We start from the raw sequence: 23827 nt of genomic DNA, 5'->3' as shown, positions 1-23827 counted from the left end.
GTAATAAAAGACAGTATCGGTCTGGCTAAAAAAGAAATTGATTACAATTACATACATTTCCATATTTTGGCTACTCTTTTAATTTGAATTTAAGAAATGGGCAAATTACCTCCCTTTTTTCAATCCCGGTGAAAACTGTTTATTTTCATTTCAACAAATTTTATTGACAAAGATGTTACAAGTCAAATGGATTAAATAACAGGCAAAGCCTATATAAATTCTCTCCATTGGTGGCAAAAGTAATAGTTTAAACTGACATCAATTATAGATATTATAATTAAGTTTTGAAATGAAATTTTACAACAGATAAAGGGAGATAACTCTTTTGCATACTCCATTCACACAACACACATAATATAAATACAGCTATTATTTTAATACAAGAACATGTTATATTACTAATTAGACCAAATGTTACTCAGATATTGACAGACAATGACCAACAGTCCATGTGTATATATATACACTTGTCATTGCTCTCAATACTGTTAAATTTCCTGAAAATAATTGAAAATATACACATGTATATACTTTTAATAAGATATGTGTATGCTGTATATAGAATAAAACAAAGTAACAGTATTAAAACAACCATGCTCAACAAAATACTCCAAGTATATCTTTATCAGAGGATAATTAGAGTAGAATATATACAATGTTATTCAAATGTTATATAGTAAATAATTTTTTTTTAGGAGAATCTTTAAATTTCATAAGCTTATTTCAAAAACTTATGTCATGGCTAATTTAAATCATATAGAGATTAAAACGTCTAGATTTACCTATATATAGGTGAACATCATGAAGTAATTGTCTGTTTATAGTTTTATCACAGTCAGGACAGCCTTGAAGAAGAATATTGATATCAATATGGTTATGATTTGCATAACTACTAATGGAGGTAAACAGGGAAAGTCTATGTTGGTCATATAAAGGGCATTCGAGAAAATAGTGGGATATAGTTTCATTTTCAAAAGAACAAGCACAAGATGTATCATCCGATAAATGGTCAGTATATAGATGGGAATTAAGATTACTACACAAATTTCTAAGTTGACAAAGAATAATATTAGCTCTTCTATCACCTTCTGTTTTAAAAATTTGGGTTGATTCAATTACAACTGGGACATCTTTATTAAGTTGGTGTTTAAAGGCTGAGAGAGAAGGAGAGTTAAAGATATTGTTATCAGAAGTGTTTATAGTGCGACACATTAGTGGGATGAAACTATCAAAATAATTATTAGTTCTACATATTGGTGGATTAAATATTCTTGTTTGTCTGAGAGCATAGCCATTATTGTTTTGATTGTTAATGTTATTGAAAGGATTTAGGATATCTTGTAAGTATTGTGGTGATAGGCCATGCATTATTTTGTACATCATTATTAATTTGTGTTTGTGTCTTCTTACTGATAGTGTTTCCCATCCAAGTTCTGTATAAAGTTTATTGTGAGATGTTCCAGACCTAAGTCCTGTAATAATTCTGGCTGCTTCTAATTGGACAGATTCTAAAAGGTCTTTTGATTGTTGAGTGCAATTATCCCGTATTATATCTGCGTATTCTAAGATTGGCCTAATAAATGCTGTGTAAATTTTAATTAATGACTGACGATTTACTTTATTTTTAATGTAACGAAGAATGTTTAATCTACTGTATGCTTTTTCATATATGTTAAGGATGTGTTGTTTCCATGATGCATCGTCCTTAAGTGTAAGCCCTAGGTGTTTGTGTTCAGATGTGTCAGTGATTTGATTGTTTTGGAAGTTTATTGGGGGGCTGTTTTTGTTATGTTTTCTGGAAAATAGTACTGATTTGGTTTTGTTAGGGTTAAATTTGATGTCCCATGTTTTTGCCCATTCACTAATGTTAGAGAGGTCAGTTGTTAGTGCTTGAGCTGCTTGTGCTGGGTTTTCATCTATAATTACGTACAAGGAGGTGTCATCTGCAAAAAGTTTGATATTAGTTGAAAGATTATCAGTGATATCATTGATGTAGAGGAGGAAAAGAAGAGGCCCGAGTACTGATCCCTGGGGTACCCCAACATTTACAACCTTGAACTGTGAATAGTAGCCTTCTATGGTCACTCTTTGTAATCTATCAGATAGGTAATTGTCGAACCATAGAAGTAAATTTCCATTTATTCCATACATCTGGAGTTTATGTAAAAGACCTTTATGCCATACTCTGTCAAAAGCTTTACTTATATCACAAAAAATAAATCGAAGTTCCTTTCCCTGGTCCATATTGCTAACAATTTCATTATAAATAAACAATAGTTGATTAACAGTGGAATCACCTGGTATGAAGCCAGACTGATGCTTAGATAATATAGAGTTGTCCATAAGATAGTTGTAGAGATATTTAAATACTATTTTTTCCATTATTTTACTGAAACAAGAGGTTATCGAGATAGGTCTATAATTTTGAACATCATTGGATGACCCATTCCCTTTATATATAGCATTTACATTTGATTGTTTCCAACTAATTGGAATTATTCCTGAATCCAGAGTTTTATTAAATAGAAGACTGAGAGGGAGAGTAAGTGAGTTACACAATTGTTTTACTATTTTAGGAACTATACCGTCTGGACCAGGGGGTTTATTTACATTAAGATTACTAATTTGGTCATATACATCTTGTTGAGTGATTTGAATATTAGTAAGTGAGTAAGGTATATAGGGCTGTGCTAACTGAGGTAATTCAAGGTTTGGTGAAGATGTAGAAATATTACTAAAATGATTATTCAGGATTTCTGCTTTATCAATAGGATGGTTGATGGTTTGATTATCAGATTCAAGAGGTGGAATAGAAGAGGATTTATTAGTGAAGTTAGTAATAGATTTTGCTATCTTCCACCATTTGTCTGGAGGGACCGAGTTTTCATTTAGACAATTTTCAAGCTTTTTGATGTAGTTTTTTTTAGCCACACGAATCAAGTCAATTGTTTCATTCCTAAGATAACGAAATCGTTCCCAGTAGTGGGGGGTATTAATTATTTTAGCTTTTCTATGTATGCTATTGCGTTGTCTCATTTTTAATCTGATGGTATTATTCATCCAGGGCTTATCATTTGGGCGCACAGTAACAATTTTGGTCGGAATGAAACTGTTGACTTGTTCGGTGATTGACTCTATAATAAATGAGTTAAATGTGTCTGGGTCTTGAAGTGTTGATAAGTTCAACCAGTCAATATTAAGGAGAGCATTATTCATACTTTCAAAATCAGCTTCGTCATATTTTAATATAGTTTTTTTATAAGTCACCTGTTTAAAAACAGTAAGAGAAATTTGAGCATGAACTGACGAATGGTCACTACAGAATGGTGGTGATACAACAGTATTAGTTATTAGGTTGGGGTTGTTAGTAAAGATAATATCGATGGAAGTGGCACTATCAGGTGTTATTCTTGTAGGTTCATTGATAAGGCTAGCAAGGTTATGTTTAATAAGGAGTCTTGATAAATGATCATTTAGTGGTAAATTTAGCATATCAACATTAATATCACCTGTAAGTATAACATCTAGTGAAGTATCAGTAGCTCTAGTTAATGTATCGTCAAGTTTACCCCAGTAATCAATATTACTATCAGGTCTATATATACAGCCAAGGAGAAATTTATGATTATTTATTAGAACCTCTAACGAGAGTAACTCAACATCATCTCTTTCAAAATCCCTTCTTCTCTTCAACACGACAGTATTTTTATAATAAACAATAACCCCACCCCCGGCCCAGATGTTCTATCCTTTCTGTAAGGAGCGACATTAAATGGTTGCATTTGAATGTCATTATCAGATATCATAGGATTTAAGTGAGATTCAGTTATACATACAATGTCATTATCTTCTAGCTCTACTTCGATCAGAGAGGTTTTATTTCTAAGTGACCGAGCATTTAAGTGAACAAGATTTAGATTCTGTAATGGTCCAGGATTACTCTCTATGTCATTACAACAGGATAATATTATAAGAAGTGAAATCAGTAGATAAAAAATGTTGATAATATAAATATTTATTATTAAAAAATTAAAGTGATAAAAAAAGCCATGACATATTTCCTTAACGATAACTTGGAGTTTAGAGAAATGCCAGCGATTTGTAACGTACCTTCGGGATTCGTAGTATAGGCAATAGCAACAGACGACAAACTCAGTTGAGAACGACTCTTAAGCTGAGAACGGTATAATTCCGTTTGGTTAACTGGGGAAAATCTCTGTTGTAAAGCATAAACTTATAGTCAGATTTATGTCTGTCTAACAGGTTACCAAGAACTCCTTGTGCAAAACCACGCAAACTGACTGCAAGGTACATTCCTTTTCCACATAGGACCATCTATTAATTGTAGCACACATATCGAAATGAGTTTTAAAATCTATCCAAGATGTGGTACCGTAATACGTTGCAGGTTTTACTTTGCCCTTGGGTGTACTATCCTGTCCAGCATTATAATACGGCGTAGACATGTCACCTGTCAAAGTGTCAGCAGGCGTTTTGCCATGTTGTTCCTCCGTGTTGCCATATTTGCGCAATGGCCTGTCATCGTCATTTATTGTAGTATCACAGCACCTTTGCTCAAGACCAGATGTTTTCCTCGATTTCTTGAGGTAACTTTTCTTGGCGTATGTAAGATCTTCTGCCATTTGGTCTCTTACCGCTTGTCTCCTATCGGCAACATTTTGTTGAACGCCACTTAGCCCCCCCAAAACTAGGCAAACGGTGTGCTGTGAATGGAGTCGATGATTTTAAACGGTCGGCTTCATCCTGTAAACTTTCTAACTCAGACTCTAGCTTGTCTATTGTGATGTACGTGTTACCGCTACCAGTATTACCTGTTGCCATTATGCCTATAGAAAACCGCTGCCACCAAAATGTAACGTACCTTCGGGATTCGTAGTATAGGCAATAGCAACAGACGACAAACTCAGTTGACGAACGGTTGATATAAGTTTTATTTGGTGTCAAGTTGAATATACATTATATACATTAAAAGTGGTACATCTTAAAGAACGGCTTCCACACCTATTAATTGTGTGGCCATCGCCAACCTTCCCGATACGGAATTGCCGAGAACCACAACAACGGCAACAGCGCCGGCGTCACCCACCCTGGCGCACCTGGCGTAACCCCGGCGTACTCAACGCCGCGCCAATTCCCTCTGCCGCTCCGCACTCTGGTTCCCAGTTACGCCGGCAATTCCCGTGCCGGCAAGTAAAGCGAGGTCCTAATATGTACCCATGTCAAACTGAACTGCTAATATAAGCAGTTATTAGGCAGTTTTGTAGCAGTCCCACAAATTTTAGGCAGTTATTAGGCAGTTCTCAGCAGTCCAGTTTTAAGCAGTCACTGAAAACTGCTAATATTTCACCATACAAGATTTAAAACTGCTTGTTGAACTGCTAATTATATTTGTAAGCAGTCAGTGACTGCTTATCATAGACTGAAACTGCTTGTCATTGACTGCTTATAGACCTTAGCGGTCTAACAGAGCAGTTCACATCCCAAATGGACAAAGGCAAGAAATTGCATGGCAAATTAAAACTTATATAGTGGAGTCTTGCAACTTATTATTAAATGCAAAGGAACATGAATAAAGATACATCATTAAATTGTAAATTTTAAATGTGTGATTAATTCCCACTTCAAAACTTTTTTTTAATTTTACACACCATAAACCATTTAAATGCAATTCAAAACTAAACATTCTATACACGTATTCATAAATTATCAAAGTCCTATTATAATTTCTCATACTATTGATAAATATGTGCAAATAATACTATTGTGTACATATAAACATAGATGCATATACAGTCCCTTATCTCTAACACCCTGGGGAGGCAGCTACAGCCATGGGTCATCATACACAGTGATGGTGACCCCCACATGTAGTGTTGCTGTGTGTACACATGTGGTGACCTTTGAACCTGTAGTCTCCCTCCAAATTCCAGCGGTCAGTTTGAACAGTTTGGTGTGAGGAAGCATGTGCACAGATAATCCTCTACATAATTTGGACCATTTGGTGAATATTTTGGACATCTAAATAAGTGAGGTGTAGTTTTCAACATGCAGTTTTTACATAGTTATAAGTGTAAGTATAAAGGGAATTGTGTATAGCCAGGAATAGAAATGGTAAAACGTTTCAGTTTTGGATGTATGCATTCTGGTGTGTACTGGATTATAACCCTATAATTTTGTTGTAAACCCCCAAAGTAGAAGGTAAGATGCATGAGCTTGCAATCTATGTGCATGTATATATAGCTGCATGGGAACCATGCATTTAAATTTGGAAACTTAGAAGTTAACTTTTCTATTTTTTTTTTTTATTGATAAAATTCAAATTCATTTTCCATTTCACTCTTATACACCCCCAGTATAATATAGATGATGCATTTTCTTTTTAAAACAATTTGTATGACACAAAATAAACATTATGATTTATGTGTATATATCTTGGATTGGTTTATATTATTCAATCTTTTATTTTCTACAAATTTCTGAAAAATGAATACCGGTAAATGCATGCATATAATGCTAGGCAAGTTATTTTTTAAAAACTGCAAACTTTATCTTAGAGTTAGTGTAATTATATATAACTTGTCTACTGGTATGTGTATTTTCCACCATATAGTATTTTCTTTTTTTTTCCCATATAATTGGAAATGTGTTAACAGTTTCTTGAACTTATATTTATAAGTATTAAGCAATTGTGATTCATAAATATAAGCAGTCGCATGCTCCATATTTGGATTGTTTTTAGCAGTTTTGTGAGCTATTTATAGATATTAGGCAGTTTTGATTCGTACATTAAGCAGTCGCTTGCGCCATATTTGGACATTTTAGGCAGTTCATTTTGAAATAGACTGCCTAAGAACTGCCTAAAGTAAGCAGTCGCATGCGCAATATATGGACATTTTAGGCAGTTCATTTTAAAACGGACTGCCTAAAAACTGCCTAATAACTGCCTAAAAACTGCTAAGGAACTGCTAACCGACTGCTAGTGGACTGTGAAGGTTAAGGGACTGCCAATTTTTCCAATGGATTGCTAAGGGTTAACAGTCCCAGCCAGTTGCATTATGAAGGCTAAAGAACTGCTAAAAGAACTGCTTATACAGTAAACTGTGAAGGCTTAAAAACTGCTAAAGAACTGCCTTCCACTTTGACATGGGTATCAAGGAATATTACCTTTGGTAGCTCTGTATCGTTCCGATGGTAGAAGTGGAAAGAGAGAGCAAAAGGAAGTGACCACTGGCCTTATATAGTATTGAGTAACCTGAATTATCTAGTCGTAATTACGTCACCGGTCAAAACAGGAGTGAAAGGTGTAATGATACACATGATTACACACGATAAGGTTATCGGTGTTACCTGTACAATCGTTCAGGTGAGACATAGATATAAACAATACGTGAAATAGGACTTCAATAACGTAACCTTGTCAATATATATTAAGAGGCATATTTATTACAGATTGAAATAGATCGTAGTCCAGAAAATCTGGACATCAAATAATATTTACGTTACCCATTATCAATGATGAAAGAGTGGATAGGACAGGACTGATCAATCACCCTCTGGCAGAGCATAGAAGCAACAGTTGAGCATGGATGTAGGATACCAATATGAAAGACAGGACAGTACAACTTTCACACACATACACACGAAATATAAACACATTATTCAATAATAAACGGAAACGGAAGTGACTCATCAAGGTGCTTGAAACGCTTGAAATCATAGGATCTCGACGATGCTTCATATTATTTGAATAAATATTATTGATTTGTTAAAATTTTAGTTTAAACATTGTTAAAAGTTACAGGTTTGCAAATAGTGATGAGATTAAGTATAAGACCCACATATAGTGGAATTGTAAGTGAAAATATAGGGTTATACATGATAATGACGTGACGAACACTCCAAGCCCCTGTGATCCTAGTCTGGTCGCCTGTCTTTAGCTATATTAGGCGATACGTACAAAATACAAACGTGAGTTACATATTTATCATAGAGGAACAATTTTGTTAACCAGAGAGCGGTACAAGTGACACTGTTATAAATAAAAGCTAAGCCGGACAACAAAAACAGCTCGCGCTCGGTAGCGTTGTATTCACGCACGCAAAAAGTGATTGTTATGATGAGCTAGTGCCCGTGTACATGTGTACTTGCCATTTATGTGAGAGGGAAAGTATGTTTAAAACGGATTATGTGTATAGAAATTACAGGATTTATAAAATTCGTTTCACGGTGAGTTACATCTGTACATATGTAATGTACGTTTTGAATATTGTTTAAAGGAAAATAGAAATAACTGCAGGTCACGCCCGCATTAGTATAGTTTGTAATAATAGCCCGGGGAAGAATGGCGAGAATTTTTAATAAATAAAAATAATTGAATAAATCAACATAAATTCATAAAACTCGTTTTACGCTTCATGGAAGCGTTTTTAAACTTTTTATGTGAACATGTAAAGAATGAAGTATTTAATTGAATGCAAACCCTTAAATGTATATAGTATACATGTACATGCATCAGATTACAACAGATATTGTCATTATACAATATATTATTATTTGTTAATCAAGATGAAACATGCATTATATAAAATGTATAATTATATAATGCTACTGAAAAAAAATTGAGGCGTCCATCTTTCTAATTTTGTTCCTTCTCTGGAACATGACATTTGTATGACCATTTCCATGCGCTGACTGTTGATTAGTGTTTTCTGTAGGAACTCTAGATATATACCTGGTAGCTATTGTACATCTGAAGAATTCGAAACACATAATTATCTTGTTTTAAATCCTTGGATTACAGCTGTAGGTTAATAATGTCAATTAACTAAATTTCTGGTTCAATAGAAACAGAAATGAACTTGGTACTTTTTTATCGGTACTTTTTTTAGGGGGTGTGATATTTAGCCTTTACATGATGTACACTTTTGTATGAATAGCAGTTAACATATAAATTTTATATTGATGAATATAACTACATATAGTATGTAACCCTGGTCAATACTAGCCGCAATGTATCGCTCGGCTAAGACTTCTCTTTGGCTCGACCGATTGAGCGTCAGACTAGTAATCCAGAGGTCCCGACTTCGATCCCTGGCAGAGGCAGGTATAAAATTTATTGTAAATCCTGCACCCTGTTACAGTTGCGCCCATGTAGGGACTCGGGAATGATGCTTCACGATACCTGCAAAGGAATCGTTGTGACCCCTGGAAACTCGAGGACGAGTTGTTTCCGGGAGGGGATTATGTAACCCTGGTCAATACTAGCCGCAATATATCGCTCGACTAGAGACTATATATTCCATGGAAACCACTGAGATAGCAGCCTCCTTCAAACTTCGTGTACGAGCACGTCTTTCCACTATCTTGGATCGTATACGAGTCGTAATGTATATAAGATGGGTTTTTTGGTCTGAAGATCCACTCTCCCACCTAGAGCTGAAGGTTCATTCCGCTTTCAATCCTAATAGGATTGCTATGGAATGTTCCATGGGAACCACTGAGATGGCAGCCACCTTCAAATGTCGTGCACGACATGCTACCAGATTCCATGTATCTCGACAGGTTCAGTTCCTCTAGGGTAGGGCAGCTGTCTATTGCAGTTACTGTTGCAGTAAAGGTACCATTTATGCTCTGTCGGCGGTGGAGTATCTTTAACTAATACTCATGTTAAAGTCTCCGCTATCCCTATTTTAATCAAAAAGAAACTTTGTTTTCTCATATAAATAAGAAAATGGTAATAATAGACAATATCGGTCTGGCTAAAAAAGAAATTGATTACAATTACATACATTTCCATATTTTGGCTACTCTTTTAATTGTATTTAGCATTATGCTAGAAAATATACCTAGAAAATGAACAAATAAGCAAATCCTCCCTTTTTCAATCCCGGTGAAAACGTTTTATTTGAACATGTAAAGAATGAAGTATTTAATTGAAAGCAAACCCTCTTGAAGTCAGCTTTCATTTTTCAATCCTTAAATGTATATAGTATACATGTACATGCATCAGATCACAACAGATATTGTCCATATCATTTGTTAATCAAGATGACATGACATTTGTAAGACCATTTCCATGCGCTGACTGTTGATTAATTTTTTTCTGTAGGAACTCTAGATATATACCAGGTAGCTATTGTACATCTGAATTCGAAACACATAATTATCTTGTTTTAAATCCTTGGATTACAGCTGTCGGTTATTAATGTCAATTAACTAAATTTCTGGTTCAATAGAAACAAAACTGAACTTGATACTTTGATACCGGTACTTTTGTTAGGGGCGGGTGATATTTAGCCTTTACATGATGTACATTTTTGTATGAATAGCAGTTAACATATAAATTTTATATTGATGAACATAACTACATATAGTATGTAACCCTGGTCAATACTAGCCGCAATGTATCGCTCGGCTAAGACTTCTCTTTGGCTCGACCGATTGAGCGTCAGACTAGTGATCCAGAGGTCCCGACTTCGATCCCTGGCAGAGGCAGGTATAAAATGTATTGTAAATCCTGCACCCTGTTACAGTTGCGCCCATGTAGGGACTCGGGAATGATGCTTCACGATACCTGCAAAGGAATCGTTGTGACCCCTGGAAACTCGAGGACGAGTTGTTTCCGGGAGGGGATTATGTAACCCTGGTCAATACTAGCCACAATATATCGCTCGACTAGAGACTATATATTCCATGGAAACCACTGAGATAGCAGCCTCCTTCAAACTTCGTGCACGAGCACGTCTTTCCACTATCTTGGATCGTATACGAGTCGTAATGTATATATAAGATGGGTTTTTTGGTCTGAAGATCCACTCTCCCACCTAGAGCTGAAGGTTCATTCCGCTTTCAATCCTAATAGGATTGCTATGGAATGTTCCATGGGAACCACTGAGATGGCAGCCACCTTCAAATGCCGTGCACGAACACGGCTTCCCACTGTTTGGGACCGTATAGACTGATAATTTAAATAAGATGGGTTTTTTTTGGTCTGGGGATCCACTCTCCTACCTAGACCTGAAGGTTCATTCCGCTTCCAATCCTAATAAGATTGCTACGGAATGTTCCATGGGAACCACTGAGATGGCAGACAACTTCAAAGTCGTGCACGAGCATGTCTTCCCTCTACCTGGGACCGTATAGGCTGATAATGTATATAAGACTTGTTATTTAAACCGGAGAACCAGTTTCCGACCAGGAGCTCAGGGCGCGTTCCCCTTTCAATCTTAAGATTGCAATGGAATGTTCTATGTGCACCACTGTGTTGGCAGCCACCTTCAAAAGTCGTGCACGAGCAAGTCTTTCCACTGCCTGTGACCGTATACGACTGATAAAATATATAAGATGTGTTATTTGACCCGGAGATCTAGTTTCCGACATGGAGCTCAGGGCTCGTTCCGCTTTCAATCCTAATAAAATTGCTCTATCGACACCACTGAGTTGGCAGCCATCTTCAAAAGTCGTGCACGAGCACGTCTTTTCACTGCCTGGTTCCGCATACGGCTGATAATGTATATAAGATGTGTTATTTGACCCGGAGATCCAGTTTCTAGATAGTATTATGTTTCAAATGAATTATATAAGTGTCAATTTTTTTATATTTTACTTCTTATGCATCGGAGATAAAAGGTAAATAAATGTGAGCACAACTGAAGATTTGGTATCAATAAAATAAATTATTATCGGCAGTAAAACATTGTAGTTATTCCAAAGAATTAAACACAAAAATGACTATATTTAATTTCGATGCACCGTCAAAACAGGCCAGCGGTAAAGTTAGACATTTATTCGATATTCGAATAACGAATAACGAATAGCTGTCCAACTTTACTTTGCTAACAATCATCTGATTAGCTTACTGTGTATAGTTGTCTCTTTTTTCTTTCTGGTTACTATCTGCCATTGTAAGCGTGGTGAAGACATATTCCTAGATCTTTTACAAAGATGGTTTATCATTTCTGGTGAATTATGTGTTTATTACTTTATTAGTATTTCTACGTTTACATCATGAATCTCTAATTAAGACGCCTATCAGTATGTTTATCAAATAATTTAAGAATCCTAATAGATGTGATTTCCTGATCCGCACTTCGATATGATGAAGTCATCCTGATTGCATGCTTGAGATTTGAATCTATACTAGGTGTATACTTTAGGCTTTAAGGGTTTTGTTTACCATTCAAATGACCACTGAGTGCTGTCTTAGCATAGATTTAATGGTATATGTGTCATAACGGGGTGAAGATTTTGACGTGTTTTTTTCTTTAGTAATCTATTGACACCCTTAAGTTTTGATGAAATCAAAAGCTGTGAAAATCATTCAAAGACATGGACAAACATGTATGATGCTTTATAGATACATGTTACAACACATAATTTATGTACTAGTTGTTGTATCTATATTTTATGTATGTTTAGATTTGAAAAAGTCACTTATATTTACTGATATGACTGTTAAAATATTACATGAAATGATAGACCGCAATTTGGCTTCATGGTCAGATTGTGTGTATTCATTTTATTGCACCGAAGACGTAAATATCATAATATTTGGCAGTATTGTTAAATTCACTTTTAACTCTTATTTGACTTTGGGGTAATTCTCAAATTGTTGGTACCTTTTGGTGGTGAATAACATATTAAAAGCTCATCTTGATACACGACTATTAAACTTACGGCACATATAACTTTAAACTATTATTGTTTTAGGTGTACATTCTGAATCGTTATCTTTTTTTTATCACAAAGGTATTAAAGGTATTTAACTTGTTCAACAGAAGGAGTACATGCGCTGGTTCGTTTGTAATAAACGTGATCCTTGTCCCACTGGTTATTTCTGCACCGTGTCTGGATCCTACGGGCATTCCGATGATCTTGATGTGTCCTGTAATCGTAAGTATAAGTTGCAGTATACAACTACGGCTTTGTGGAGTTTGTGTATCTCATCCGCGCATAATGGATCCTAACGTTATAATTGACTAAAGGTATTTTTGCTATCAAAAACACTCTTCTCTGTGACGTAACTTCTGCTCCGTTCCGATCGCTCACTCTCCTCACAGTTGTCAGTTCCATCTGGTAATGTGTTATCAGAGGTACTAACGACAGTGCCTGGACATTCAAATTGTCTATGACCCTCCTGTCCACAAAAGTTACAGATCCAGCCTGTCTGACATTCGGAAGCCAAGTGTCCATGTCCTTTACATTTTACGCAATATGTAGTAGATTTCAGCATCCATGAGCCTACATTTTCCTGTTACGATTGGCCGTAGTAACATACATTAGTGTAGTATTTGCCCATTTTCGAAGTTCAAAGGTAAATGAGATAAAAAAAAATTCCACAATTAAGACACGTACACCGGTATCGCAATTCGTCAAGCGATTATTTATCCTTAATTTTTCCCTATGTATGCTAAGAATGACACATCCCTGCTCAGACCACGATTTTTAATAGACCTATCATCTGCGGATAACGGCACGTTAGAGACTTTAATCTTTGTGGTTTTGTCGGCGACAAATTTTGGGATATTGGAATTTTCAGGCAACAGAAAAGGAATTTTCCCGCGCGTTGTGATACTGTTTGTCAGGAGATAATTTCTATCTACAAAAATATTATTTCAAAAACAGATATGTAATTTTGGGGAATTTAAACAATTTCATTTTTCACCTGTTTACCTCTAACATTGTCATGAGCTCAGGAAAACAACGAAAGTTTTGAATACCACATACTTATTTATGCAGTTGATGCTTAAGTATATTTATGGGCAATAATTTGCTTATCCCTAAGTAGTTACACAGTGGCCCGAATAGCTAGTCCTCCTGTTCTGATTTATTATTCAGGGTTGTAAACGGCATAATAATTATAGTTTATTGTTGCAAGTACATTTGTATCTTTTACAATGAATAGCGTAACAATTATTGATGCTTGACAGATTTCAACCAATACACTCAGAATGACAATTTATTTTCATTGTATTTCCATGATGTATTTTCATTTATATCTCTCTATGAAGATGTTGTTTAGATTTGCTTCATTACGTTTAAAATGATATAGAAGCATATCACAATTAAAAAAAAAGAATTGTCGATGCACTGAGTTATAAGTGTGATGATAAAATGTTTCTACGCAATATACTTGTAGAAAAATGGGTTATAGGTACTGATTGTTATTTCATTAGTTCACACTCAGTATCATTTATATTGCTGTTATGCTGTTAGAGTTTGTATTCGATGGGTTGTTCAGTATTTATGGACTTAGGATTAGATTTATAGTCTAATCAATACCTTCTTATAATATAAGTCTCTGTAACAACTGTTCATTTCAGGTGACGGAGGATGGGGAAATTGGGGTAGCTGGGGCGCTTGCTCAGTGACCTGTGAATCAGGAACGAAAAGGAGGTACCGGGTTTGTGATAACCCGAGCCGTGTTGGATCCGGATCCTACTGTAGTGGTATAAACTATGATATAACAAACTGTCGGCCTTGTGCTGGTAAGTATGAATTATTTTAGTTTAGACAGTATTTTATTTATATATTGATATATCTACATACACCACATAAGCATATTTCGGAATTTGAAAACAAGCTTAAAGCTTATATATAGCTATTATAGCTGACAACTGCGCCACATATGATTCGAACTCACGACCCAGAGGTGGAGGGCTTGTGGTAACCACTCGGCCACCACGTCCCCGGTCACATGCAATATACGTAATAATTCGCCCAAGACAGAATGTATAACATGCAATACCGTTGTATGCAATGACGTCCACGGCGTCAACAAGCTTACTACTTTCTCTGTAATTTTTTTTCTTCAGAAACTAGACTAGTGTAACTATAAAATATGTAAACTACATGATTCGCGTTTATAATATCAAGCAATTTTCATGTATGAAGAATTCACTTGCACTCATGTTTCTCGAATCATTTTCAAAATGGCGAGCAATCATCATAGTTACACGTTGATAAAAAGTATTGGAGAAAATAATCTTTCATATGTGGATATGAAGGATACGAAAATTCTACCCTCAGGTAGGGTTACCTTCATCATATGACTTCCATGTAACTTTCATAACTTTATTGGTTAGTATTCGTAAATATAATATTGTGATCGGATGAGTTAGAGTGAATGGTTTTCCTATGCTTGGAAAATGACCTTTATTTTTAACACGAGTTTTACTACCGTAACGATCACAAATGAAAGAAGTTGAACGATGACAAATGAATTGCATTAAAACTATAAAGATACAGAGATTCAGAAAATATATTGTTTACAATCATTACCTACTTTCAATACGAAAAACGTTTATCTATATAGGCTGGTGAGGACTTATTTAATTTCAATATGTGACGTCACGGAAACGTCACAATACAAAAGGCCACTTGTCTTGTCGCTTACACTCTATATCATAATTATGTATTATATATTTACATTTCCCTTGTGTGTCATTTTTTATCTTTATCTATAAATCATTTACATTTAACAGTATGATAATGGAGAGCACTAATGATCAAGGCGCACTGGTACTAGGCCTAATTTTGGTATTTAGTTAATATACGGTCCAAAACGCAACTGATGGTAGATCGACGAGTAGGCTGAAAATCTCCCAACTGGACAAAGCCGTCAGATCCAGTTATCAAGGTCATACAACAGGACTGTTGCTAAATTATTCAGCTCGTGAACTGTGATATTACTATGTTGTTATATAAATATAGTCGTCATGTACACTAATATGTGTCAGTGGTGTTGACTTTCAGATATAGCTAACTGCCAGATATCCTGTTGCAACAGTGCTATTCCAGCCTTGTGTAAGAAGTGTTCCGACTTGGATTTGTACAAACTCGACAACGGCGATTCAACATGTACCCGTATGTATTTCAATTACAAAATAAGTTCTGCTGCAAATCATAAAGCTTCGTTATTTCTTCAAATGCTATGTAAAACCGCGGTCGTCTGAAACATTCAGTAACGTTATAAAGGTATGCATATTTGGTTTCATGTACGTACTTCTCTATATCTGGATGAATAAGAACATCCCTTTATTCCCCATTTACGTTGTTCAGATGCCCCAGTTGATACACAGGGGGCCAACTCAATGAAAATGGATGTTGTCATACATATGAAAGATTATTATCAAATGGCGAGACAACATTATCCTGTTGTAAGTCATATATACCGATATATTAAATTTAATCATCTGATTGAGGAAATACTATCAGGAACTATTTTAAATTATAAACAAAGGAAAAATTGTTTCCCCGTATATTACAAGTCAGTCATATTTAGGTTTCAACTCATTTTTTACTTGTGGGTAGGATTTTGTAATTCCAAAAATCCAGATATTTTTGTTTATTCAGGAAAGTGTTCGTGGGAGAGTCGATGGTGTTGGCCAGGTACTTGTGATGGAGACTACGCCAGAACGTGTTCGTGTGCTGCTGGCTTTACCAGGTATTACGACAGTACTCAGGCCGTCTGTCAACGTAAGTTTACAAACCTTGGTCTCTACCACTTACAATGTGAGCCCTTAACAAATTATCTATATTTGAGGCTTATATTGTTATTAATTTCCTTAGGGGATCACCTTTACAATGGCGAAATAGGCCCTCTAAATAACATTTTGCATTTGGCAATATTAGTGTCTATTGGATGATCTGGACGATTTTCGAAACTCTGACGTATAATTCAATGTACACATCAAATTGTTGAAATTGTTAATAGCATCTTTATATACATGTACATTAACTCTGAATGGTATTTCACTTTAATCAATTGTAAATTCACACGTTGGTGAAATGGTACTTATTGAAACTTTTCCCCTTATCAAGAAGGAAACTAATAACTTATGCTTATTTGCCGTACAGTGTACCAACTGAGGGATATTTGGAGATGATATATTGAATAGCAATGACTGAATAAACCATTGAAGAGCACTCTAACTAATATTCCATCTTCAAACCATATACACTCTCGTTATACATAAGCTTTGTAGATGAATGGGTCATATAGAACGCTTATGATTGTCTCAGAACTTCTGGCTTCTATAATGGTCATGAATGCCGTGTAAAGATAGTATAATGTTTATCTGCTATGTATCAGGTAATAAGATGTTGGAAGTCGATAATTTATTTCAGAAGGTGGAATTACTATTAACGTCCTCTTGTAAAAGGTGTAACCTCATATAATAGTAATGCAACGGATGTTTGTTTCCTACTTTTCCTACAAAGCAACCCTCCTACCGAACATCACTAGCTGTAGTATGCGGGTCACTGCATCTAACGGAGATTCCAGAGCGTCACCCTCCATTGGATCATCCCATTGTGATTATCAGCAAGATTTCTATGGGAATTTCCAAGTCGACAGTGTGTCAATAACGTCCATAGCATTTGATTACGTCATCGACGTCAATAGTGTACCGAAGCCGGCGTTTGTCGTCAGTGAGGTGTTTGGAATAACTGATATTCAAATACACACAGTGAAGAAAACAGTAACAGGTAAGTTACACAGAATATGGCATTTTGAGAAGACCAGGGTGAGAGAGTAGCGATTCATTTCGGCCCATTTCAATGTTTTTATATAGTGTATACTCAGCAGTCCCGAAATCGACATTTTTCACTATCATTTTTGACCCCAGATATGTTACCCGCACCTCCTAACCGTTTTTGACCCCAGATATGTTACCCGAACCTCCTAACCGTTATTGACCCCAGATATGTCGCCCGCACCTCTTCACCTTAATTGACCTAAGGTATATCGCCCGCACCTCCATACCTTTATTGAACTTACATATGTCCCCCGCACCTCCTCACCTTCATTACCTCAGATATGTCGCCCGCACCTCCTCACCTTTACTACCCAAAATATATCGCCCGCAATTCCTCACCTTAATTGACCCCATATATCTCGTCCGCACCTATTTACCTTTATTGACCCCAGATATGTCGCTTGCACCTCCTCACCTCAATTGACCCCAGACATGTCGCCCGCACCTCCTCAATTTTTATTACCCCAAATATGACGCACGCACCTTCTCACCTTTATTGACCTCAGACATGCCACCCGCACCACCTAATCATTATAAACCTTAGATATGTCCTCCGCACATCCTCATCTTTATTGACCCCAGATATGTCGCCCGCTCCTCCTCACCTTAATTGACCTCCAAATATGTCGCCTGCACGTTCTCACCTTGATTGTCCCCAGATATGTCACCCGCACCTCCTCAACTTAATTTACCTCAGATATGTCGCCCGCTCCTTCTCACCTAAAGTGACCCCAGATATGTCGCCCGCTCCTCCTTACCTTAATTGACCCCAGATATGTCGCCCGCACCTCATCACCTTAATTGTCCCAAGATAAGTCTCCCGCACCTTCTCACCTTCATTGACCTTAGATATGTCGCCCGTAGCTCCTCACCTTTATTATCCAAGATATATCACCTGCATCTCCTCACCTTAATTGTCCCAGACATGTCCCCCGCACCTCCTCAAGTTTATTTACCTTAGATATGTCGTCCACACCTCCTCACCTTAATTGACCCCACATATGCCGCCTGCAACTCTTCACCTTTATTGACTCCTGATATTTCACCCGCACCTCCTCACCTTTATTATCCAAGATATGTCACCCGCACCTCTTCACCTTTATTGATCCCTGATATTTCGCACGCACCTCCTCACCTTTATTACCCAAGATATGTCACCCGCACCTCACCTTAATTGACCCCGGATATGTCACCCGCACCTTCTCATCTTCATTCACCCGGATATGTCGCCCGCTCCTTCTCACCTTAATGTACCCCATATATATCGCCCGCCACTTCTCACCTTGATTGTCCCCAGATATGTCACCCGCACCTCCTCAACTTAATTTACCTCAGATATGTCGCCCGCTCCTTCTCACCTAAAGTGACCCCAGATATGTCGCCCGCTCCTCTTTACCTTAATTGACCCCAGATATGTCGCCCGCACCTCATCACCTTAATTGTCCCAAGATAAGTCTCCCGCACCTTCTCACCTTCATTGACCTTAGATATGTCGCCCGTAGCTCCTCACCTTTATTATCCAAGATATATCACCTGCATCTCCTCACCTTAATTGTCCCAGACATGTCCCCCGCACCTCCTCAAGTTTATTTACCTTAGATATGTCGTCCACACCTCCTCACCTTAATTGACCCCACATATGCCGCCTGCAACTCTTCACCTTTATTGACTCCTGATATTTCACCCGCACCTCCTCACCTTTATTATCCAAGATATGTCACCCGCACCTCTTCACCTTTATTGATCCCTGATATTTCGCACGCACCTCCTCACCTTTATTACCCAAGATATGTCACCCGCACCTCACCTTAATTGACCCCGGATATGTCACCCGCACCTTCTCATCTTCATTCACCCGGATATGTCGCCCGCACCTTCTCACCTTAATGTAACCCATATATATCGCCCGCCACTTCTCAGTTTAATTGACTCCAGATATGTCACCCGCATCTCCCCACATTAATTGACCCCAGATATGTCGTCTGCACCTCCTCACCTTTATTTACCCCGGATATGTCGTCCGGACCTCCTCATCTTTATTGACCTTAGATATGTCACCCGCACCTCTTCACTTTAATTGACCCCATATATTTCTCCCGCACTTCATCACCTTTCTTGGCCTTAGATATGTCACCCGCACCTCCTCAACTTAATAGACCCCAGATATGGCGCACGCACCTCCTCACCTTTATTGACCCCAGATATGTCACCCGCACCTCCTCAACTTAACAGACCCCTAATGTGTCGCATAATAATCTAAACATGATGAATCAGATGTGCGGTGAAATAGGTCTTTAAAAGATACTGTTTTATGTACAACTCTACAGGTGTTGAGACAGTGATCGCCTCCCATACCATCCTCAGTGACCCATACAGTAACTCTCCCAAGTCACACTACATCCCAAGTGACCAGACAATTCCAGTGTCGAGTTATTTATATAACGGCCAAAGGTAAGCAGTTGTTATTTATACTACATCACAGTTAGGTACTTTAAAATGTGTATTGCTGAAATACAAATGAAGACCGAAAAAGGACAACTAAATTGTACCAATTGCAAACTGATAAACCAAACGTTATAAAACGGTTATTTGCTGATACGGATCATACTCTCGTACTTCCATATTATTTCCCACAAACGCCCCCACGTATATGTATTGATGGAAGAATAAAAAATCAAAAATATCAAAGAAACACAATTTAACAAAGCATGACAATTTATTGACTCGTGCCCTATCCGGGCCTCGAACTCACGATCTACGGCACCCAATCGCCTAACCAAACATAGCTGCGCCTTCTACCACTGCGCCTCATCCACATCCCCGTTAATTAGTTTTATTGTTATTGAAGACCTGCAGTAGGTTTTTTTTTCCTTAAAAATGGCCCATATGGAAATATATGTTTAATAGCCTCTATGTTTTGATTACATGTTATCTATATATGTCTTCTACCGACTTATAGTGAACCTCATACATACTAGCCTCATGATAGATTAATGTAGCTTCAATATCGTATGATGATACATGTAGGTATACAATTATATATACATCTACTGCATGATTGTGAACAGAAGCAAAACCGCTATTGTGGATTCTGTCTTTTTAAATTTTAATATTAACAGTTTTGAAAACTAATGCTCTGAATACATATGATCAATATCAGCTGACCAGCGCTTCATGATGTACAATGTAGTAGGTCTACAACTGTTGTTTGATCATCCTCGATACTCCAGGGATTCCGATCACTGATCGGAACCCCTGGAGTATCGAGGATGCTTTTTGATCTACGAGATCATGAGTATATCTCCTAGAATTGTCATTATACATGTAGCTAAGGATTATACGTGTAGCTTCATTATGCATATGTAAAGGAAAAATATATTTACACGTACAATGTGCAAACATAACATAAATTAATTTATGGACTCACTGAGCCAGAATTTGAAAACAATTGAACATTGGGTACGACTTTAGTAAAGATTTTAGCCTTTATTAAAAATCTAAGTGATGGAGTGACGTTAAGGACAAATTGATGTAGGAAAAATAAAATCATCCTACGATTATGAAATTTATCAATATGAAGTCATTCGTTTGTAAATACAACAAACTATGTATGGAAAAATATTAGTATTTGGACAGGAACCGATAAATAACCGGGTAAATAAAATGGAATTAAACTTTATTTTTGAAAATGACAAATATATGGTGCAATGTAATAGGATCAAACGTATTTATAACACATGTTTTTAAACGTCTGTTTTACATGCGTTTACGTTTTACGTCTGTTTACCATGCGTATTACGCATGTTCAACACACGTATTACATACGTATCGTACGTACGTTTTACATGCGTGATCCTCAACATGCGTTTTACATGCGTTTTATAACGCGTTACATGCGTTATATACAATATGATGCATATTACACATAATAACCTTTCCAATTGACACTTGTTGGTGTGCCTAGTACGGATAATCACCACAAACATCATAGTACTAGAGCCTTCGGTTATGCTATGATATATTCCAAGGTGGATATAACGACTGTTTGTAACTATACAGATACACAAAATTATATTTATTATTCCGAAAAAGTTGTTTAAGAAGTAATATTGATGTGTTTGGACTTATTTTTTTGTCAACTGAAACGTGGAGTCACTGCAAATGTGTACTTCCGTGCTCGTCGTTAATGAAGTTGACATCTGATTGATTGATGAACTTTTACCACTAGGTTTTGCAGTTCCCCTTAAATAGTTGTGAATCATTGCAGGAGTAGCAGGAGTAAAGTAATACAATACAATATATCTCTTGAAAGATAAAACTCAATGCTCTTTGTTTTCTGATGACATAACAGTGTGATATAGAAAAGCATTTAAAGTCGTATTATGTCTTATTTCTTTAGCAATACTTTATTTTGGGGATAAAGCACTATTTCTTCATTCATCATCTACGACATGTATCCGTGAATGTTTAACTAAACTGATAAATGTACCTGTTAAATATTGCAATTTTGCTTCTGCTTACTTATCACGACATGTAAAAAAGAAACAGAATCAATTGATTATAAAGGTTTGATAAACCGTTTAAAAATGTGTATGTCATAATTCTATTTAGACTAATTTTGTTCCCTTTAGGTTATGCTTACGGTTTCATTCGAAAGCTGGAGGTCATTTTACATCAAAGAATATCCAAACTCATGCAACGTGGATAGAAAGATATACAAAGACTGAACGAACCCGTGATCTGTGTTATATATACGATGATGCGAACCCAGAACATTGCAGTATTAGTGGTTCATGTATGCACGATACCTTAACAGTATTGTCTCGTGTCACCAGGGAGAGAGTACTGAACATTTCTACTTCCGGGTGGACTGACCCATTTCCGGTTGGAGGAAATGCGATGTTGTCGTCTGGAATCGAATCATACCGGTTGACAATTCATGACGTGAAAGAAAGAAGTGTTACCAGACTGTTTATGGACAGTGCAAAATCCGGCGGCACTTCGGACATAGAAATGGTACAGAATTCTTGGATAACCATACAGTTACCAGAACACGAGCCTTCTATTTATGGTCTTTTGCTAGAAATTAAGGATGTCGCAAATAATGTACAACAGAGCAGAAGATTTATCCTCTTCGACAATTCCTCATCAATAAGTGTTGACTCAACGTACAAACTTTATGTATCATCAGCTACAGAAAATACTAACTATACCTGGCAAACTACTCACCATGACATCTGTGTGAGCTGGCGGGATCGTTACTATAACAACAAATACGTACATTTTAACCCACTGAGACCCATAGACTCTGATGGACATGGTCTTATCTCTCCAGCCTACGACCAGACATCTGGTCAGTTACCAGTGTCAGGCACATCAAACGTCCACGGAATTTCTCACTTTCATTTCCAACTACACAAGGAAACAAACAGCCAAACGATCACGTCCGATGTCGTTAGTAACATATCCTATCAGGGTGTTTGTATATCACATTCACTTAACGATGGTGATACTTATAGATTCACCCTAAACATCAGTGACATCGTAGGGAACTTCTTCCGAGAATCCATTTTGTTTTACATTGACACTAGTCCTCCAGAGATAGCTGATGCCTGGTTGGTCAGAGAGGGACACAAACAATTGTTTGTACACAATTCTACGGACCTATTTAGCATGACGTTGGAATTTGACTCGTATGACTCACACGGTGGACTTTTACAGGTTCTCTGGTGGTTCTACGAAACAGACCCCGAGGAGCTGTTGGGACAAGGAGCCCAGGGCGTTAGGCAAACTGATGACGGGGTATGATATTATTTATATATCATTTTCTATATTTTAAATAAGAATGGTTGTATTTGTTTCGAGTTAGATTATTCACTATATGTGACACTGTTAAGGATAAATGAAGTGTGCCCACAAAAAACTGAATAATTGACACCATCACTGGGAATATTTCTTTTGTTCTAGAGGACACAGACTTCATGAATTACCGTAATTTCCTGCATATGGCCCGCGGGCTATACGATTTTTTACATAAAAAAATGTCTAATATGGAGTTACTGCCGATGCAGACTATCCATGGAAAATATAACGAAAATAGAAAAAAAAATATGCAGCCTATACGTCCTTAGCTATTTTAAAGACACACAAAATAGCAAGTGAATATATTAAAGTCTTTTCACATGTTCTATCAAACAAATAATATGCTAATGACTTTACATATCTTTAAATAAACCTGTGTTCCCCTCTCTAAATGAAAGCATTATTGC

The 23827-nt window shown here is 36.8% G+C and overlaps 1 protein-coding gene across 3 annotated transcripts in view; it reads left to right on the top strand.

The window, feature by feature from the left end:
- The window catches only part of LOC138319306 (uncharacterized), a 48269-nt gene that overhangs the window by 10090 nt on the left and 14352 nt on the right, over positions 1-23827 (top strand). Inside the window, exons 5-11 of one of the 3 annotated variants that reach the window (XM_069262368.1) lie at positions 12798-12912; positions 14343-14507; positions 15775-15885; positions 16375-16497; positions 17242-17508; positions 19886-20009; positions 22190-23360. In XM_069262368.1, the coding sequence (XP_069118469.1) occupies positions 12798-12912; positions 14343-14507; positions 15775-15885; positions 16375-16497; positions 17242-17508; positions 19886-20009; positions 22190-23360 (2076 nt within the window). Of the gene's footprint in view, positions 1-12768; positions 12913-14342; positions 14508-14536; positions 15886-16374; positions 16498-17241; positions 17509-19885; positions 20010-22189; positions 23361-23827 lie in introns of those variants that run through there. The other 2 variants (XM_069262369.1, XM_069262370.1) reach the window with 2 other exon arrangements.

Source organism: Argopecten irradians, chromosome 3 (genome assembly GCF_041381155.1).
Source record: "Argopecten irradians isolate NY chromosome 3, Ai_NY, whole genome shotgun sequence".
Taxonomy (NCBI): Eukaryota; Metazoa; Mollusca; class Bivalvia; order Pectinida; family Pectinidae; genus Argopecten; species Argopecten irradians.
Note: the sequence above shows the minus strand (reverse complement) of the source record. Positions and strands in the feature narration are given on the sequence as shown.